Raw genomic sequence first — 21,915 nt, 5'->3', positions numbered from 1 at the left:
GGGTTTAGCGTAAATAGACTCCTTTAGTACACCGTGTACCGTGTACCCGTAACCGTAACTGGCGTACAAGGAGGCCGTCATGCGCCAATGTGCACGCGCTATTCTCATTGCGACAGGCTAGCGTGCTGCTGCCCCCTTAAGGCGATCTGCGCATGCGCGCTGGCGGCGCGCAGGCTTTCAGTACTCTGGTAAGGGTAATACAGGGAACGGTATGCTAATGGCGTCCAATATGCTGAGTTCATGCTACGCGCCTCATAGTGGAGATCTCTGTGGCATCCTTCGAGCGGTACACCGTTAACTCAACTTATGATAGCCCCGCCGCGAACGTTTCGCTTGTTTGCATGAATATTCGGTTTGTACAGACATTCGCTCAAAGAAGGCAATTTTTATAGGAATATCCGATTAATATTCTACGCGGATTTTAGCTACACTGTTCGTATTCGATTCGTACCCAGTCAAAACGCACTACAGGAATTTACGACAGAAAACTTCTGTAGTCTGTCGTATTTTGGGCATGTAGTATTTCTGTAGTCTGTCCTCTGTAGTCTGTAGTGTCGTACTTCTGTAGTCTGTCTTCTGTAGTGTAGTATTTCTGTAGTCTGTCTTCTGTAGTGTAGTATTTCTGTAGTCTTTCTGTAGTGTAGTATTTCTGTAGTCTGTCTTCTGTAGTGACGTAATTCTGTAGTGTCGTATCTCTGTAGTCTGCCTTCTGTAGTGCATTTGTGTAGTGTGTTGTATTCCTGTAGTCATTACCAAGTACGCTTTATTTGTCAATTAATATGCAGCTACAGAGCAGCAGTCTGACTGAACATTCGATGCATTCCTGCAGTACAGCCAGGTATAAAAACACCTCACTTGGAGCAAATCGACTATTTATTTACATATATACAGAATTTTTCTTCAGCAGGTCTCTTGTTCAGACTGTCCTAGGTGAAGAAAAAGAACAGTGATATATATAGTATGCATACACAACAAATGCATGCAAATGTTACAAAAGTCATACAGTGGAATCTTGATTATGCATTCCCCTTTCATGCAACGATCCACATTTAACATCAAATTGGCACGGGCCCGACGTAAACCCATAGGAATAATGCATTAAAGCCTCAATTATACAACTGAAGAATATGCACACGCCGCTTCATACGATGGCTGGCGGGAACCGTCCGGAATGGGAGAGACATTGGCATGCAGAGCACTTTACTGACAGAAGTGACGTCAACCAAGCTGTTTCCAGATAGAAATCAAGATGCATACGTGCATGCAACGTGTGACCAAGTGCATCATGGCCTGTAATGACTGTTCTGCCAACGGCTCAGAATGAGTCCGTGCATGCAACCCGCATCTATCAGTGCGAGGCGGTCCGCCTGGCCCGTTTTTCCGCGCGCTTCACTTACGAAGACGTTGCGGGAATAAAAACTACACGTTCATACCACCATAAAGTTATTGTAGAGGCGGTAAAAAGAGTAGACATTTCTGTGATCGCTGGTGGCTAGTTCAAACGCGCTTCTCGCTACACCTTGAGTAAAGCACATGTTAGGCCTACAACACCAAGCAAGCGGTGTACTGTCAGCCGGCAGAACGCACATCACTGCAGAAATCGTGCCAAAGGTGGACATTGCGCTTTCTTTTTTCCTTTAAGATACGAATTCTTAGTACAACATGAACTGGTGGGCGAGTTGGTCTGACATATCTTAGTGAAGCAGCGCAACGGCACAAGGCCAAGGGAAGAAGGGGACAAACAGCGCTGAACTGACAACAAATGTTTATTCCGGATGCTAACAGCATATATATACTCTTTTGCACCTTAGAAAAAACAAAGAAACAGAGAGCAGCAGAAAGTATCAATCCCAGTCATTGTGCGCATGCAGCTGTATCGCGTGTACATCGATCATTTGAAATCAGAAAGTTGTGCTCTTTCACCGAGATGGCAACGGAAGGAGTGCTGATACAATTCACACCCAGCTTCATGATCTCAGATGCCTCAATAATCTCTCGTGTAAGCTTATCCTTGTGTTTGGTAACAACTTGGCTGTTTTTGAATTCTGGGTAACATGAACAGTCACGACAGTGAGTACCTATGTGGCGGGCCACGTTCTTGACATTGTTTGCGTGCTCTTTAAGTCTTTCATTAAGACACCGGCCAGTTTGGCCGATGTATGACCCACCACACTTCAACCGGACTGAGTACACCACGTTGTCTTGGCATGGCACATACTTCATCCTGTGGTTTTTCTTGCAATTATGACCAGATTCCGATCTTTTATCCGGGCGATTAACTCTCGCACACAAGCCACTCAGTCTGACAGGAGCTGAAAAAACAACATCTACTCCAGCCTTTTTGCCTATTCTCTTCAAATTGTGGGACACAACATGAACATAAGGTATTACTGCCAGATTTTTTTGCTTGGAATGGGGGACAGCTTTGCCCTCCTTCAGCTTTTTCAATATCCCTTCTGCTACTGATGCCAGAATATGAAGGGGTATTTTGCGTCTGTTAGCCTATCAACCTGATTGGAGAAACTAAATTCTAACTTGTGTGGGCAGGATTTTTGCATGGCATTTTGAAAGCATGACGCCACAATGCCTCTTTTAACAAGCTTCGGTATGGGCTGAGCTGTATGGAAGTAAGGGCTTTTTACCCCTAGGATCAAATGCCCAGCATACATGGAAATCAGTAAAATATAAGGTCAGATCAAGGAACTTAATGCGATCATTCACAGCCACTTCATGCATAATTTCCAGCGGCGAAAGCACTTCACAGAATATCGCGCACAGGTCATTCACTTCCGCAGCGAAGCTAGCCGGGTCACAATCTAGTAAAATTAGGTAATCATCTACATATCGGAACACTCTTGCAACTGTTGAGCTCATGAGTGATTGTTCGAGTGCCCTGTCAAGCTTAGCAAGGAACATGTCACTTAGCAATGGAGCGATGCAAGATCCTATGCAGATCCCATTCTTTTGAACTGTTTTTATTCAAAAGAATGGGATCTGCATAGGATCTTGCATCGCTCCATTGCTAAGTGACATGTTCCTTGCTAAGCTTGACTGGGCACTCGAACAATCACTCATGAGCTCAACAGTTGCAAGAGTGTTCCGATATGTAGATGATTACCTAATTTTACTAGATTGTGACCCGGCTAGCTTCGCTGCGGAAGTGAATGACCTGTGCGCGATATTCTGTGAAGTGCTTTCGCCGCTGGAAATTACGCATGAAGTGGCTGTGAATGATCGCATTAAGTTCCTTGATCTGACCTTATATTTTACTGATTTCCATGTATGCTGGGCATTTGATCCTAGGGGTAAAAAGCCCTTACTTCCATACAGCTCAGCCCATTCGAAGCTTGTTAAAAGGCATTGTGGCGTCATGCTTTCAAAATGTCATGCAAAAATCCTGCCCACACAAGTTTGAATTTAGTTTCTCCAATCAGGTTGATAGGCTAACAGACGAAAAATACCCCCTTCATATTCTGGCATCAGTAGCAGAAGGGATATTGAAAAAGCTGAAGGAGGGCAAAGCTGTCCCCCATTCCAAGCAAAAAAATCTGGCAGTAATACCTTATGTTCATGTTGTGTCCCACAATTTGAAGAGAATAGGCAAAAAGGCAGGAGTAGATGTTTTTTCGGCTCCTGTCAGACTGAGTGGCTTGTGTGCGAGAGTTAATCGCCCGGATAAAAGATCGGAATCTGGTCATAATTGCAAGAAAAACCACAGGATGAAGTATGTGCCATGCCAAGACAACGTGGTGTACTCAGTCCCGTTGAAGTGTGGTGGGTCATACATCGGCCAAACTGGCCGGTGTCTTAATGAAAGACTTAAAGAGCACGCAAACAATGTCAAGAACGCGGCCCGCCACATAGGTACTCACTGTCGTGACTGTTCATGTTACCCAGAATTCAAAAATAGCCAAGTTGTTACCAAACACAAGGATAAGCTTACACGAGAGATTATTGAGGCATCTGAGATCATGAAGCTGGGTGCGAATTGTATCAGCACTCCTTCCGTTGCCATCTCTGTGAAAGAGCACAACTTCCTGATTTCAAATGATCGATGTACACGCGATACAGCTGCATGCGCATAATGACTGGGATTGATACTTTCTGCTGCGCTCTGTTTCTTTGTTTTTTCTAAGGTGCAAAAGAGTATATATATGCTGTTAGCATCCGGAATAAACATTTGTTGTCAGTTCAGCGCTGTTTTTGTCCCCTTCTTCCCTTGGCCTTGTGCCGTTGCGCTGCTTCACTAAGAGATTCTTAGTACAGATACTGCTACCTGCTTCTGCGTAGTGACAGCGGTTTTAGAGAAAGTTTGAACAGAAAGACATGTCGCTGGCATGGCCGTATACTGTGCACTGCACATCTCCCAAGGGTTGTAGTAGTCATATTCCTGGCGCGTCGTTCATATTTTTTCGAGATTCATCCGACATCTACTTAATGTGCAGGAACAGAGCGCTCGCCTGCCTTGTCTAAAGCCGCCTCTTCCACGCTGAAAAGCCTGGCTGCGTGCGGTCTCAGAACAGTCTGCTAATGTGGTCCATAAGTGCTGTTAACAGTCTGGTTCATAAATATAATCTCCTGTGCGTCATCTCAGTAGCAGACTATCCTTAAGCAGAACTTGGGTAAAGCAGTATCTCACTATAGTAGGCAAATTCCAGTGCGATTTGCAGGTTATTCCAGTGCCTAAGTGTACCATACAGACAGTTAGGAAATACAGTCAAGTTACGAGTTTTGTAAGCACATGAGCTTACCCAATCTATTCATGCATATAACAAGAGACTATTGGCTTGAACAGATATTTACCGCCGCAGGCCACAGCACTTCTGTGCCAGGTAGCGCGTCACCTTCTTGTGGTACTTTTGGAGATCCTCAGCCGAGGAACCCTTCAGCTTCAAATAGTGCCAGAAGGAATCTGCACAGATGGGGTAATAAGTAATGTTAGTGTGGTTGAATATAAAAAATGAGCAGATCGAATAATGAGCATTAATACACCTAACATAGGTTGTCAGTTCGAATCCGTGCTGCAAGAAAGGCTCTAACTTAACTAGTAAGTTTATGCTGCACGACAGGCTGAATCGTATGACACCATCTGGTACATTCATGCCAAACGGTTCACCCACTAATTTTACAGGAATGTCGTGACTAAGCAGCCAGACTTTAATGCCTGCCAGACAGATATACATATACTGATCGATATAGTTTAGTTTCGAGCTGTGGTGCTCGAGCATCACACTGCCACCTGCTATTATTTTATTCCATTATCTAACCACCTCGGCTCCCATGGCAACTACTGGGATACACTGCTGCATTGGAGGCTGCCAACTTGGGTTCTATCCGTGGAATCAGCACAACTCAAGCTCAAAACGCAACCAGGCTGAGAACGCAACGCAATGCTCTAAAATTACTACCTCGGGCTAATAGCTCTGGGAGCAAAGCTTCACACACTGGTGCATAATATTATACTTCAGATACACCCAGCAAAGCAGTAGAGAGAAAAGCCCTTTGATGAATAACAAAATTTAGCTGGAGTTTAAAAACCCACTTGCACTCTGCGTAGGTTTGGGACTTGGGGGAAAAAGAGAGGTGCAGGAAATTGCAAAGGTTTTCAAGCAATTTCAACAAAATTTCAAAAATTATACAGCCCCTGAATTAGGGATGGCATACATCAAAGTGGTGACAAATGGAGTGACAAAGTTCCTTACACAGTGTGTGCACTGATGAGGAATGAGGAGGATTTGGTGTTTAACTGGAAGATTAACAGCAAATAAAGTTTATTGCGCATATCTGCTGCCTATGAAAGGCTAACCGCCGAATTCAGAAGTGCGCCTCAACTCGATACTCCGTCTCCACTCTGTGGAGTGGAGAAAACAACTGCTCTTCCATTTGATGGGCAGTTAGGATTGAAGAATGCCACTCGGCATTTCTTCAGACAAGGAGCTGCTCTAGAGACCTTCTTCCAACTGCCGTCCCTCGAGGAAGCATGAAAGGCAAATGATGATGAGAATAAGGCGAAAAATTGCCTTTGGCTACAAAAAAGCATGGCATGGCTATTAAGTGTCTGTTTTATCACGCTGCACCACCTTAAGAACACAATGAACCTCACCGTTTATTAGCCTAGTAAAACATCTTTTGCAAGCTGCCTGACGAAAGCAACAGAGAAAAACTACCGGAAACGCTTGCACATCTGGCAACCTTTGCCACCAATGATGTAGCGTCTATGAAGGCATTTACGAATGGTGTAAAAACTGCCGTTCGTCAACTTGTGGGAGGTTTCGCTGGCCTGCAGAGGCCAGCGGCGAAGCTGAGAAGTACCAAAATGGGTTTGGATTTATGGGGTTTAATGTCCCAAGTGACTCAGGCTATGAGGGATGCCATAGTGAAGGGCTCTGATAATTTCATCCACATGGGGTTCTTTCACGTGCACTGACATCGCACAGTACACAAGCTTCCAGCATTTTGTCTCCATCAGAATGCGACTGCCGCGGCCAGGATCGATCCTGTGTCTTTGAAGTCAACAGCTGAGCACCGCAACCCCCGAGACTGCTTCATCATCAAATTATGCATTACATAAATGACACTGCATCACAGAAAAGGACTAACAGTCATGGCCAAACTGTAGTTACAGCCAAAAGTTGGCACCGTGAACCTGCTCCCCACATCCAAAAGCTTAGACAGCTTCAGCCAACACACAGGAATCAGATTGTCTCCCAAACCCCATGACACTGCCTCCCAAAGAAGGTGGCAGCCAATAAGTGGGCAACAAAAAAGTAAACTGTGGGTAACAACTTGAACGTCTTGCATCACGCTACAAGGTGATGTGAAATTTGAGGAAAGGCCCCAAGAAGCACATAATTTTTAGATTTTCAGAGCACTCTTAGCCCTTTAAATGCAAATGTTTTCCTAAAAAACATGCCAGAAATTTTAAGCAATCAATTTTTTTGTGTACATTATTCTTGAAGCCACTTCATTGCATACACATGGGTAGCTGCAGAGCAGTCAGCTCAATGCACCGATTGTGGTTGACAGCACTCAGACATACAGACAAGGGACAGAAACAAAAAAGATGATGGCACAGGCACTGAACTTAAAACTTTTCCCAGAACTGCCGACATACTGCATAAATACCCACACCACAGGCACCAACACGCAGCGATTTATGCACTCGTGGTAACAAGAAGTGGTATGAGAAGTAGTGGAAAAACAACAAAAGCTAGAAGCAAAAACCAGAGGACACAGCAGAGGATAAAACCAGAACAAGGTGAGAGAAAAATTTATAAGCAAGTCATTTTTAAAAGACTGCCAACAGTGGATAGGTTTGACCGAAAGAATATTTAAGAACTGGTCTGATAAAATGGAACTAAAAAACCTTATACACAAACACAGACCAAGCGCAGTGAAAAAAAAAATGAAGGAGAAATGGCAAGAAAAAACACGCAATAGAAGCAAAATGGCGATTGGGTAAGCAAACGAGAATTAAGCAACAAGCGAAGGTGAAGTGTGCTAAAAATTAAAAGGATAAAAGGGGAATAAAAACGCGCATGAGCCACAAAGGTGAAGCCAACAATTAAGATGGTTAAAAGTGGAAGATGACGTACAGTGAAGCCGAGAGATAAAATATAAAAAAGTGAAATTCAATAACCAGTATGAAGGCAAAAATCAAGGAAAAACACCAAAAGAGGGAAGTTGGCAGAAGAGGCAAGGCATGTAACACACATGTAGAACCAGGGCTAGATCAAGTACGTCCACAAAGAAAGGCAATCCTCCGAGTGAAACCAAGCGTGTTCTTTACATTCACCCCGGAGCCTGAAAATCTCTGCGGCTTCCACCATTGCATTGCGTCAGCTTATTACGGGGCTCTATTAACACAGTGGCTTTCTCGAACTTTGGGCAGCATGGCTTTTTTGCGTCCCATTATCAGCAGTGGACTTGCAGGTACCTAAGAGATGTACCCGATAAATCAGTGTAATGCTCTCTTAGCCTTCCATTGATGCCAATGTATACCTTGCAGCAAGAAAAAGGGATTGAGAAAGCACTTCTTGTGCATGCCACTAAGGGTTTCTGTGCAATGCAGTGCAGCCTGTTTTTTTTTTTCATTGACGATCCTAGAGAGGTGTGATAGGTGATTGGGGGGGGGGGGGGCGGCAGCAAAAAAGCATCTACTCTATCTCTCGAATTTTCTAAAGGTAAATTTCACAGAACCTTAAGAAAATCGGAGAGAAAGCAGGAGTAGACATTGCCTTCTCTGACCCCCTAGCACCTATTGCAGTTGCGGAATCCTTAATGAAAAAAAAAGACGCTGCACCACGCAGCACAGAAAACCCTTAGCGCCATGCGCGGAAGGCATTTAATCAATCCTTTTGTCTTGCGGCAAGGTATACATTGGCATCAATGAAAGGATAAGGGAGCATAAGATTGATTTATCGGGTACATTTCTCGGGAATCTGCCAGTCGGAAAGAGCAAAACCACAAAACTATCACACAGAGGCAGGTGACAACACAAGGCCGTACTGACAACTGAAAATTTATTGAACAGCAGTGCTTATACAGACAAGTCACGTGTGTAATCTGCAAACAATCGTAAAGAGGCAAAAAAATTCAATGGCAACCATAGAGCTGAGCAAATATGACAATCACCTGCTCAAAAACGAAACAAAAACAACCGGGGGAAACACACAGAAACGCTAATTTTCTTGAAAAATGAACACAGTAGGCGTGCTGACACACTTATCTGGCTCTGACCTCAAGATGCCAACAGCCTCGACAATTTCTTTCCAACTGCTTCTTTCTTCATCCAATAATCTGTGTGCAGTTCAGTTTGGGATAGCAGTCTACAATGAGACAGTGAGTGGGACGGCAAATGCCTCCGGGTCTACTCAAGGAACACGCATACTCTTGCAAACAAATGTGTAAACATCTACCACTTTGGACGATATAAAACTGGCCACAGCTGAGGGGAATCTCGTACAACATGCCCGTTGGCGGTACTTTTTGAATGCCTCATGCCATGTGCAATGGGGGTGGTGTACACGATTCCTCTCAGCTGTGGTCGATTTTATACCGGCCAAATTGGTAGATGGTGAAACACTCCCTTGCAAGAGTATTAGCATTCCTTGGGTAGGCCCGGACGACCTTGCCTGCCTGTCCACTGTCCCAGTTGTAAAGACTGTTAACCTAAACTGAACTGCACGTTATTATTGGATGAATAAAGGGCCAGTTGGAAAGAAATTCTCAAGGCTGTTGCCATCCTGAGGTCGAAGCCAGATAGGTGGGATAGCACGCCTTCTGTGTCCATTTTTCAGAAAGAATTGGAATTTGTTTCCCTCCCTAGGTTGTTTTTGCAATGATTGTTTGCAGATTACATGCGCAACTGATCCATATGAGCACTCATTTCTTCAATAAATGTTCAGTTGTCGTACCGCCTTGTGTTTTGCCTGCCTTTGTCCCATTCTGTTTTGCGGTTTTTCTAACGATTTCCAACCAACTGGCCTACAAGCACGTCCTAAATCTGCAAGTCCATTGCCAAAACTGTGACCGAAAAAAGCCATGCCACCCATGTTCGAAAAAGTGCCATTGTGTTAAAAAAGCACCAGAATAAGCCGACATGACGAACTGGTGGGAGCCGCCGGGATTTTGAGGCTCGAGGATTAATGGGCAAGAACACCCTCAGAAAAAAAGATTGCCTTTCTTCAGGATGTTTGACCTAGCCCTGGTTTTAAAAACATCTTGCATGCCTTGACTTTTCTGCCAACTCCTCTATTTTCGCGTTTTTGTTTGCTTTTATCTTTAATACTAATTGAATTTCATATTTTGATATTTTATCTCTTGTTTTTACAGTAGCTCATCTTCCTCCTGTAGCCATGCTAATTCTTGGCTTCACCTTTGTTGCTCATGTGCATTTATTCCCCTTTTATTCTTTCAGTTTTTTAGCTCACTTCACCTTTGTAGACCAATTCTTGTTTGCTTGCCCAATCACCATTTTCTTTTCACGGCATGTTTTTTCTTGCCATTTTACTTTTATTTCACTGCCCTTGATCTGTGTTTGCGTGTAGTGTTTTAGTTCCGTGTTATCAGACCAGTACTTGAAAATTTTGGTCAAACGGTTCCACTGTTTCACGTGCTGGTGGTCTTAAAAATGACTTGCTTAACACTATTCCTTTAACCTTGCTATGGTTTCATCCTTCCCTGCTCTATAGTCTTGGTTTCTGTTTCTAGTTTGTGTTGTTTTCCCACTATTGGCCATATCACTTATTGTTGCCACGAGTGCATAAAATTGCCACCTGTTGGCGCCTGTGTTTTGGTTATATATGCAGTGTTTCGGTGATTCTGGAATAAATCTGTAGTCAGCACCTGTGCCCTCATATTTTTTCTTTCTGACCCCAGTCTGTGTTTCTAAGCTCTGTCAACCACAAAGGATCAGACCAACTAGACCGACAGCTTGTCCTATTCAAGCTCAATGCGTACTTTTCAAAGAAATGCTATGGCGAAAACACTGTACTTACAGTAAAGCCTGCTTGACTGAGCGAATACAACTGGCAATTCGCAAATTCCCAGCCTGCTCCTGATTGCTGGCTCAAGCCGCACGCAACTTTGTGGCTTGCACGACTTCCACGCAACTCTTGGTCCCTTGAAACTGAAACATAGAGGGATGAGTGAGAGATATCAGATTTGATATGCTTGTATTGCTGCAATGACTAAGAAAAAACGATATTTTCCATAAGAACAATTATTATTTCACACTAGCTTCACAGAGTAAACCTCGTTTATCACGACCTCGTTAACACTGACATACTGCACAGTCCCAGCCTGACTGCATCTAGTTCTATGGTGTCATATGCTTGTTAGCTATGAGCCCTTGGCCTTGCACCGGTTAATACAGACAACCACGGAATGGGCAATCAGCTCCGACCTTTTGAGTCATAGATACTCACAAGCTCAGTGGTCCCAGGGGTTCTAGAAATATTGGCAGGGCGACACAGTAACAAGCATTCCGCACCACTTGCTCTCGCTTCATTGCAAAAAAACTCTCACAGCAGACCTGTCCTCCATTTTGCAGTGTGAAAATAATCAAATTCAAAGCATGCACACAAATTGTGTTCCTCTCTTCGAACAGAGCTTCAGAAATACGGGTATAATTATTGTAATTAAACCTACCTGCAGTTTTCAATTTATCCTAAAATTTTATGCAACTCGACAAGCAATAAGCATTAAAAAGGAATTAAAATAGCCAGCACTGTTTAAACAATATAGCTACGAAGAAATACGAGACGTATCCACTACTCTCCAGTGGTTCTTTAGCTTCATGCATTATCAATCTACACTTTCTTACAGGCACATTTGCACGCGAAACTTGGGTTTAACCCAATCTTGATGAATCTTTCTGGAATGCAACAATCAGGAGAAACCAGTTTTACTCAAAAACAAAGGGCCCTATACAATGCATCACAAGGCCGGCTAGGCGCACTCAAGACTACAGCCCCTTCCACAAGTCTCCAATTTGCCTGTCCTCTACAAGTTGCAGGATCCCTGTCCACTGCTTGTCGAATTTCGCTATCCCGCCTTGCTAGTTCTCCCACTGCCATTCTCAAACTCTTGGAATTCTGTTGCTCTAGCAGATCATCAGCTATTGTATTATTTTTTGTTTTAGCACTACACACTCCATGCCAACAATGCTGGATAATGTACTTTAAATAGGTTTGTAGAGCGTGCAAGTGGCTTGCAGCTTGACGAATAGGTGAGAAAAAAAACGCGGAGCCTGACAAATAGGTGTGAAAAAAACGTGGGTTATTTGGAAGAAATGGGCTTGGGCAGGAGATGTAATGCAAAGGCAAGATAACCAGTGGTCCTTAAGAGTGATAGAGTGGATTCCAAGAGAAGGCAAACGTAGCAGGGGGCAGCAGAAAGTTAGGCGGGCGGATGAGATTAAGAAGTTTGTGGGGATACGGTGGCCACAACTGGCGAAGGACAGGGTTAATTGGAGAGACATGGGAGAGGCCTCTGCCCTGCATTGGGTGTTAGACTGATGATGATGACAACCTGGTGAATTTGCCTCGCAACAACCGCTGCAGCCTGATATTTTGTAGAGCAGCACAATGGCCTTCATTTTTTGAGTGGTGAAGTATTCAAATAGCATTTTGTTTCAACCATGAGTGTAAAGGGAAGACATTTTATGTTGCACAAAATGAAGGAATTACATGCATACTGGGCTTTGGAAGAATGCCCTGTGGACATTACAAAACACTGCCATCCTTGCTTTATCTCTGCCAGGTAACAAAATTCATTATTCTCCAAATACTTTGGACAAAGACAAGCTGCCGTGCACTCATTCGAGCTCAGTGGACTTTCCCTCAAACCAATCTTCAGTAAATAATATCAGGATTAGGCAAAAGTAACTGTAGTGTATTTCAGTGAGTCAGTGCCTTTTACAGAAAGTTTTGGAAACAGAAAAGTTTATGAGCTTTGTGAGCACATGATTGCCCAATCTATTTACATACTCAAATGGGAAATTTGCCTTCCTATTCAATTTATGCACATTCAAACAATATTTACCGCTGTAGGCCACATCAGTTCTGTACCAGGTAGCACATGCCAAAAAAAAGCCTTGATAGCGTAATAAGTAATGTGTGGTTGACTATAGAACTTAAAATCTAGGTCATATCTCTTGGATCTAATCTTGACATATTTCTGCATAATACTATACTGCAGATACAAAAAGCAAAGCAATAGAGAGAGACAGAGAAACTTTGCTAATGAAATGAACAAAATATTTACTTAAAATCACTGACCTGTTACTCAGCATGAGGGAGGAAATAAGAGGGAAAGACGAAGGAAAACAGGTGCAGAAAATTGTTAACGTTTAGAAAATAATAAATTTAAACAATTTTTGGAAATGATGTATCCATTACTTTACTTGGTTTTAAAGGGTTTAATGCCACAAAGGGGCGCAGGCTATACAGGGCGCTATTGTAGAGGACTGGAAAATTCTTTAGGTGTGCTGACATCACACGGTACCTGGGCCTCTAGCATTTCGTCTCCATTGAAATGAGACTAGTACAGCTGGAATCAAAACTGGCTGGAATCGAACCTGCCTCTTCCGGGTCAGCAGCCAAGCACAATAACCACTCAGCCACCATGACGGCTCCCATTTGGGGTGACATGCATCAATGTGGTGACTGACGGGGCTGACAAAGTTCACTTCAGAGAGGGTGTGCATTGATGAGGTTATATAGTTCAATTCTCCCTGTGCCACATAATTAGACAGGTAAAAATTTATTATGAGCATATGCTGCCTATGGCAGGCCAAGAGATGTAAGACACAAAGCATATGTCCATAAAATGAAAGCAAGGAGAGCACAATTTCCTGCTGTGAGTAACCGCTCCACTATCCAAAAGGATAGCCAGCTTCTTTAAAAAATGTATGTCCTGCCTATGTCCATTTATGATTCCCGCTCAGATTTTAATTCGCATTTATTTCCAACCAACTCAGTTCTCTCCCAATCTCTTATCATTAACCCTATGATTTTCCTGAGTGGTTCACCGCACTGTTCTCAATTTTAAGCCCTTTGTAAAGTACCCCACTTTTCCCGACAGCTTAGCAAAGGCAAAGCAGTTTAAAATTTCTTTTTGAGCATACTGCAAGGTGCTCGTAACTTCTGAGTGCATGCCTAAGGCAATAAACCCCTTTCTTATTCTCCCAACCATTTCTTTCAAATGCTCTATATCTGTGCATGACCTGGCCGAGGTGTATTCTGTTTCGACTTCCAGTACCTTACTGCATTTCATAAAAAGGCCTCTTTCCTGATTATTAAGTATTGATTTAGCTCTCATTTTCACACTGAGTATTGATGTCCTCAATCATTTGCAAGAATTCATCACTTATACTACAACTCACCATTAATACTACAATAACATGAAATCAAATATAACTGAGCGGTTCTCCATGAGTCTTCGCATTTCCTGAACCAACCTGCTGCTATGCAGAGAGGGTCACCTCGTCTAGCATCATCACATCTTGTTCAGGGTATGTGGGTTGTGCAAAGTAAACAACCGTTGATTTCAGGTCACTGCAGTCAAAACTACAAAGTAGCTGGTGCAATGAAATGTTAGTTCTAAGAAGGTCTGCTCGTTTTTTTTTTATGCAGGCCCAAGTGAACAGAGGCTAAACTGCATGCTGTTTGATGTCAGTGCAGGATAAAGATCCCCAGGTGGCCAAAATTATTCTGCAGCCCTCTGCTACGGCACCTCTTTTCTTCTTTAACTCCCTCCTTTATCCCTTCCCTTGCATCATTGTTCAGGTGCGTATCAAGATGTGAGACAGTTACCCTGTCACTTCCTTGGCTCAAAAACCAATTTTAAATTTTTCAAGGATACTTTCAAGAACGTAGAGGTACAAACTGTACAGTATAACCACATGCCACAGCAATAAACCAGCAATACATCTGCGCTGACAGGAGCTTGCCAAGTACGCTGCAAGGATGCTATGCCACGCAAGATTTGGTGTCATCATACAATGTTACTTTACTGACTGACATTTCAGTGTACAAGCAAGAAATACCATTAAAGTATTATTGTACAGCACAACGTTTTTAAAAGATAAACGAACATTTTGGCCCTTTTAGAGGACACACATGCATAAAAGGCAACAGGTGTGGAATAGTCACTGCACCTGAAGCAGGCTCAACTTTATAATAACAGCGCAGTGTCAAGAGCTACATGAGCGGCTATATTTCGTACAAATTTGCAGTTCGTGTAATAAGCTGAGGTACTGCTGTAAAGTGCATGTAGAGTTCTGCATGCATTTTTAAACACAGCAGTGAGCCTATGTTGAAAATATTTTTCAAAACAGGCAGGTAAGGTATGCGTAACTGAAAAAGATAATTACCATGAATGGCTTGGAGGGATGGCACAGCTGAAGGCAGGAAGCACGCATGGCCCAACAGATGCTGGCAGCTGGCAACTGCAGATAAATACGTCCCGACCAACAGCTGTCAGTGCCAGTGACAATGTCATGAATGACGACAAAACAAACTGTCGACTGCTTCAGAAACTAAAATGAGGTATTAATATAGGAACACAAAAAGCAATGAGGTGGCCCATGACAAAATAAATAAGGAGATTGTATGTGAAACACCCATACACATTATTTGAGTACATTTACATGACTGTCATAACCACATTGAAAGATGAGCTGGCTGGAATACCGCTTTATTCTTATGCATGATGAAAAGAGCCCAACTATTCGAATATAGCATGCGCAGGCTTTAGTTAATTACTATTAGGGGTGCCTTGCACCAGCGTCTAATGTATTCTTAAATTGAACATAGCACCCAGTCGACCAGTTTACCTTGCATAAATGAGAAGAGAAAATGCAAAAGACATGCATTCAATACCAAGGAGCCCGATATCTCACGTCACAACTGAGCATGATACGAAAATTAGTAGTGCATTTAACAAATTCCACACAAATAAAAACAGCAAAACATTTGTCGAGTGGTAATGCAAGTAGGGGCAAGAGCAAAAAAAAAATACCGAAGAACACTGGTGAGTGAGGTGCAGGGAGGTCTGTGGGTAGGGTTCCGTGCCTGGGAACAGTTCCGAGCGCGGAGAACTGCTGCCGGCAGTCAACCAAGAATAAATAAGAGAAAGTGAAAATGAATAACAAACCATCACCAATTGCGAACGACCTGAAAGCGGGCCGCATAAGCGAGGCATACAGCAAAAAGCTTGAAATCCCAAATAAGTGTGCAGTCGCATCCCCAACAGTTCAGTGCCCTGAAGGAGAGGAAGCATGGACGCCTACAGTTCAGGGAAGACACAAGAACGACCTAACTGACATAATATTGCCAAATTCTGTTCCAATGGGGAAGCACAGATAAAAAGTTTACAAATGACTAGTACATATGCGCCAGCCTTCCACATGCGATCACTGTCTTCAAAATAATGGCAATTTCCTCACTGGCGTCCCAGAACCCTCCTCGCAGCGCCGCCCCTCCTCCTCCTGTTTTTCTCCGTTCTCTTTTTTTCTTTCACGGCTGTTGCGCTCTTCGGTCTATTCCTCCGGCGAGTCTGCCTCCGCGCACCGCCGCCGCGAATCTGCGCGTTTTCTGGACCACGCGGTCTGTGTTCTTTAATATTTTTCATGTTTTATAGTTTAATTTCTTTATTATTTTGTTTCTTTTCATATTTGCATTTTTTTATTTGTTTTCTTTCACTCACGAAACCCGTGCGTTCACTAGATGTGCCTTTTCTCTAATATGTTTCGTGTTTTATGATCTAATTTCTTATATTTTTGTTTCTTTTCATACTCGCAATTTTTTCATTTGTTTTATTTCACTCACGAAACCCGCGCGCTCACTAGATCTGCCTTTACTCTTGCTCAAACCGTGTTCGTTGCGCAATGGCAGCGACTACCTTTGAAGTGCCAAACGCCCTGGTTCGATTCCCAGTCTCAATAAAGTTTTTTTTTTCTTCGCCGGAACTCGAACGCACTTGCTAGCATTCCCTGCTCACGACAGTATGAGACATTAAAGGATTGCGATTCTGCTCGTATTTTCTTTCACAGCTGTTCTGCTCCTGGCGAGCTTCTAGGGCGGCCGGCTCGCGCACTACCTGGTCTTCTTCCGTGATATTCTCTCGTATTACCGAGACAAACGAAGGGAATACACACCCCCCGCTCCGTCCCTCACCATAGCGCAGGCTGCACATTGGCGACAACTACAAACCCGGACTGCTCTAATACCCAATACTGCTGCATGCCCGATACCCAGACCAATTCTCGTCATCATGCAAACTTTTGCGGCAAACCAGGCGCCCCTACGATTTACATCATTGGCAATAAACGTTTCCGCCACCACCTACGTGTTCATGCGTCAGCACATTGAGAGGCGCGCTGACCAGGCCGCGGTCCAGAAGACGCGCAGATTCGCGGCGGCGGTGCGCGGAGGCAGACTCGCCGGAGGAATAGACCGAAGAGCGCAACAGCCGTGAAAGAAAAAAAGAGGAGAATGGAGAAAAACAGGAGGAGGACGGGCGGCGCTGCGAGGAGGGTTCTGGGACGCCAGCGAGGAAATTGCCGTCCGTTTCTTTTCAGGCAACGCATTATAGCTGAGGCAACCGCACGCAGACTGCCTCCGCTGCCATCCCTATATAGCCGCACACTAACAACGCGTGTGAATACAGATCAGTAATAGAGAAGCGGTGACGGTACTCACCAATCATGCAGCTCATCCAGGCTTAGTAAAACCGCGCCGTCGTCTTCATTGCCTTTCCAGATGACAAGACGTCGTAGCGCTGCCTTTCTTCATGGCTTTGCCCGTCCAAACTCACCGATGTTGACTGGGCGTAATACTCGTCGTTGGCTTCCAAAACACACTTCTGTTCTTCACACATGTCCGCCGCACAAGCACTCAAACAATGCCATGAAAATCCAAATAACACAAAACGTGAGGCAACGCACGCACTGACATGGCGCCGGCGCCAGCGGCTTTGCCCTTGTTTTTGCGTCGTTGAAAAACTGCAACTCAAATGCGCTTTTTTACTACTAATATTTAAGTTATGTTCAGAAGAAAAATAATTCAATTTTTCTAAATCTATTTTTTTATTAAGTGCGAACACTAAAGCGCTTTTAAATACTTTTGTAGAAGCTGCGATCCTGTGATCCCATCACCCAGGGTGCCCCGGATGTTCTAGCAGACGACGGAGCAGACGACGGCGCAGACGACGCTGTTGACGGAATGAAATTTCGTTTGCTGCCAGCTAAAATCTGTTAATTGCGACAAAACGGGCAAAGAAATGCACCGTACCTCAAGCTGGTGCATATCAAGGATATGTTGGACGTGAGCGGTAGGACTGAGAGCAGCTGCGATGAATTACTTTGACTGACGCGGGCATGCTCGACGGAGATTTACACGAAACTAAGGGCTTAACTGTGACCCGTACAAGCGGATAACTTTGATATCAACTGCTTTGCGAAACTACGCCGATAGTTGCGTCACACTTTAGCTGATATGCAACAGCGGCTCGCACTCGCTGCGTCTTGCTCGCGTGTACTTTCACAATTGAGCTAGAGCCCACATGGAAGCCGATAGAAGCAACTGTGTTTTCGAGTTCAGATTGTTCCGCGAAATACGAGCAGCTTGTTTTAGCACGCACTCGAATTGTAGTTCTCAGCCAGTGCGTCACGAGCGGTGACGATGGCCTCGATGACGAGCGTAAGAATCACCTTAAGGTGGCCGCAACGAAGCCGGTATCCCAAGCGTATATGTGAGCTAAAAGTTGTTTACCTGTGCTGCAAACGTGGCCTCAGTCGCAGTCCAGCCGCTAGCTGCTCAGTTTTCCAGCCTTGCGAGCCCAAGTCGCTGGCTGCTGAGCATTGCGGGAGCTGAGCTTTCAGAAATGACACTGCCCGCGAGCGCGCCGGGCGACAAGTTTGCACTGCTCCCTGGATGTCGTATTCGTCGCTAAGCCTGGCAGGTGCCAGAGCTGAGAGTGCTTTCGAACTGGCTAGCGCTGAGGTGCTACTCTCTTCACTGTACGTTGTACTGTGAACCATGTCTCGTAGTGAAATAAAGATATGCGCGGTTTCCGCGCTAGCGGTGACGTCGAGGACGAGCTTAATAAACGCTGTAAGGCAGCAGATATTCGATGCATATATGTGTGCTAAATGTGTTCACCTATGCTGCATGCAAACGTGAGAATAAAGTCTCGCTCAGTCGCAGGACAGACGCTCGCTGCTCGATTTTCCAGCCTTGCCTGCTCAGTTCGCGAGCTACTGAGCCAATCATTGAGCGAGCCGAGCTTTCGGCAACGACGCCGCCCACGGGCGCGCCGGCCGACGAACTGCGCGCTGCTCTCTAGCTACCCTTGTCGTCGCTAAGCTTAGCCGATTGCACATCGACGCCTAAGCTGAGTGCGATTCGGAACTGGCTAGCACTGAGGTGCTACCCTCGCCACCGTTTTACTGTGAGCCCCGCGTCATAGTGAAATAAGCTCGGTTTCCGCGACCCCTTCAGGAGCAGAGCTAGCAGAAGCCAGGCGAGCTGCAATGGGCAGCAGAAGCGGCTGTGGGAGAAAATTTGTTTTGCTGTTATCGCTTCTACCAGCAACTCGATATTGGCTAACGATACTCTATCCCAGAGCTTAGTAAATGGACGTGAACAAACAATACCAGTGAATTTTTCTGACGCCGGCTTCCAGGCTGGCAGGCCGGTCCCGAGAAGAGCGCCCTTACGCTTGCATGGCAGTGGCGCACGTCAAAACCGCCCCGACATTCTACTCTTCGCTCAGGTTGTCGTAGCACACTGTTAATAGCGAGGGACCAGAACACTTTAGTGGACCGAGCGTGAGGGACCAGAACACTCTAGAGGACGAGGCGCGAGGGCGCAGGAGACTGAACCAAAGCGCGCGATCGACTGACGTCAGTCCCAATACTTCTCATTTCACGTGAGAATCAAACGAGCAGGCGAGCTGCAGGTCACTCTTGTAGGTGTGAGGAAGTGTCGTGGAGCTGCTGCCCGATCGCAAGCGACTGCTGGCCGCATGGCCTTTGCTATTGCGAGTGTGAATGGACATTAAACGCACGTTTACAGTAGGGAGTCACAGAGTTCGCGCGAGTTAATTAAGCCCCTTGGTCACGGAGGGGGAGCCCCGAACTAATACATCCTCATGGGGAAGTCACTCACTGACCGAATTCTTGCGGCGCGACTTCATGTCGCAGAACTCGCCACCCAATCCTTGGCGTCGCGGGGTAACGCCACGTCGACTGGCAAATATTCGGGTTCTTGCTCCTCCGGGAAATTACAGCGCAGGCGCGACGCAACGGTCCACGCGCGCGCCCTTTCTAGGCGTCCGTGTTCAGACACGCTCAAGGCTGTACTGGGCCTTAGGATTCGTACGCTGTTCTCTATATTTAGCGAGATGGTTGTGTCACTGTCATGAAATTTTCAATGGAAGCAATGAACGAAGTCGTACGTAAGAATATATATATATTTTTTTCATATTGTATGATGATCTTGCAGCATGCGCGGCTAAAAGCTGAAACGTGGAAACTTGATATGGGAGTCGCCTTGATCATTTATACAGGCAACAGGTCATGCGTGCGTAACATACATGCTGCCTTTGTGATAGCAGGACGATTACTGCGAGTAATCTTCCAGCTTTTTCGCCATCAGGTTACTCTCATTACGTGACCTTAAGCGAAGCGTATATGTGACCTTAGCCTTTTCTCCGCATGTGGTAGTGGGTACAGTATGTTGCGAGACGCACAGGTCACAGCAGCCACGAGTACACTGACCTTCAGTAGCGCTATTCGTCATGCTCGCGCCGGATGGAATGAAGACGCTCGCGTGGCTCGCAGCATGCCACTACCGCAAGCACTGCCTCATTCACAGGCACCGCTAGCATTCTCGCTGGTGCATATGCTTTCTCTTGAGCAAGGTCTTCTTTCGTTCACACTGTCATGTGCGAACTGAAGGGAAGATTGATTGCGAGCGGCGCCTCTCATCCCCGCCAATTTTCGTGCGGCCGGTAGCTAGGTAGGGAAGCGAGTTGCAAACTCGAGTCGCGTTTGTGAATTAACACTTCATTTAATTCCCTCGATGATCGTCGCCAATCGATCAAAGCAAGTCGCATCGTCTTCGTGGCTCGCCAAAGTGCAAGCGATTTAACACGAAATTGGTGAATGTCCGCCTATCACTATCCCACGATGGCGCTACAGAAATTCGAGATTTCTGTAGAAAACCACAATTACCATCGACTGCAACCTCTAACACGACACTTGCCTCGACAGATATTTGTCCCAAGACAGAACCCACGACAGATATTTGTCCCAAGACAGAACCCACGACAGGTATCTGTCGCAAGACAGACCCACGACAGGTATCTGTCGCAAGACAGATACCTCGACAGGCTGTAGTGTCGCGCGACTGAACCCGCGACAGGCAACTCTGTCGAGGCACGCAGGCCCTGTCGCGCGGCACGACTCTCCCTGAAGCACGACAGCACCTACGACAGAAACCTGTCGCGCGACAAATCCTGCGACAGGCACCTTCTGCACACTACAAAATACAGGAATGATGACTGTCGTGCGACAGAACCCACTACAAACACTTTTGTCGCGAGAAAGAACCCACGACACGAGCCCCTGTCGCACGACACAATGCACTACAAGAGAGCTTGTCGCGCGACACAAAATTTTGTCGCGCGACAGATACGCGACAAAAAATTCTGTCGTGCGTTTTGATCGGGATACCGAAATGAAACCACGTTTATTCGATTCAACTTCGAAAAAGTTCTATTCGCACAAATGGTCGTGTTATTTTATACTAAATAGCGAAAGGAAGCAATTAACAGGGAATTTTTACTGCTCTGTAGTCTGTACGAATGCACGGATTTTTGCTACGCAGAGGACGACAAAGATGGGGCAGTTCCGCTGGACCGAACGTCAACGGAATAAAAAACGGCTATGCATCCTGGCCAATCCCCCGCAGTGGGTATGTGCCGTTAAGCATGAGGACATCATCATCATCATGAAACAATTGACGATTTTGCTCGGAGTTGGTAGTGTTTGCGCACTAAAATCAGAATGCCCCGCCGCAGTGGCTCAGTGGTTACGGCGCACGACTGCTGACCCGAAAGGCGCGGGTTCGATCCCGGCCGCGGCGGCTGAATTTCGATGGAGGCGAAATTCTAGAGGCCCGTGTTCTGTGGGATGTCCGTGCACGTGAAAGAAGCCCACGCGGGCGAAATTTCCGGAGCCCTTCACTGCAGCGTCCCTCATAGCCGGAGTCGCTTTGGGACATTAAACCGCAATAAGCCAATAAACCAAACTAAAATCGGACTTCGTAAATCATTGGCGCCTCTAGAGTCAACTTCTTGGACCCAAGGTGTGCGCGCTGCTTCATTATATTGTCCAGGTGAGTT

General features: G+C 45.4%; 1 protein-coding gene across 4 annotated transcripts; it reads right to left on the bottom strand.

Moving 5' to 3' along the window:
* Nucleotides 1–855: 855 nt before the first annotated feature.
* On the bottom strand, nucleotides 856–17,531 carry LOC149324347 (uncharacterized). 4 transcript variants are annotated; one of them, XR_016286863.1, is made up of 6 exons: nucleotides 17,208–17,531; nucleotides 15,526–15,607; nucleotides 14,879–14,953; nucleotides 10,500–10,630; nucleotides 4,804–4,912; nucleotides 856–926 (listed from the first exon to the last, which is right to left on the bottom strand). XR_016286863.1 is itself a non-coding variant. In XM_089565604.1 (6 exons), the coding sequence occupies exons 1-6, from the start codon at nucleotides 17,221–17,223 to the stop codon at nucleotides 870–872; spliced, it is 465 nt and encodes a 154-aa protein (XP_089421730.1). In that variant the 5' UTR covers nucleotides 17,224–17,531; the 3' UTR covers nucleotides 856–869. The 4 variants fall into 4 exon arrangements, 3 of the variants coding, with proteins under 3 accessions (XP_089421730.1, XP_089421731.1, XP_089421732.1); XM_089565604.1 differs by having other exon boundaries at nucleotides 856–921; XM_089565605.1 differs by having other exon boundaries at nucleotides 856–921; nucleotides 15,526–15,604.
* Nucleotides 17,532–21,915: the final 4,384 nt, after the last annotated feature.

This window comes from Amblyomma mixtum, unplaced genomic scaffold, assembly GCF_055824585.1.
Source record: "Amblyomma mixtum isolate Tamu unplaced genomic scaffold, ASM5582458v1 scaffold_61, whole genome shotgun sequence".
Lineage (NCBI taxonomy): Eukaryota > Metazoa > Arthropoda > Arachnida > Ixodida > Ixodidae > Amblyomma > Amblyomma mixtum.
Note: the sequence above shows the minus strand (reverse complement) of the source record. Positions and strands in the feature narration are given on the sequence as shown.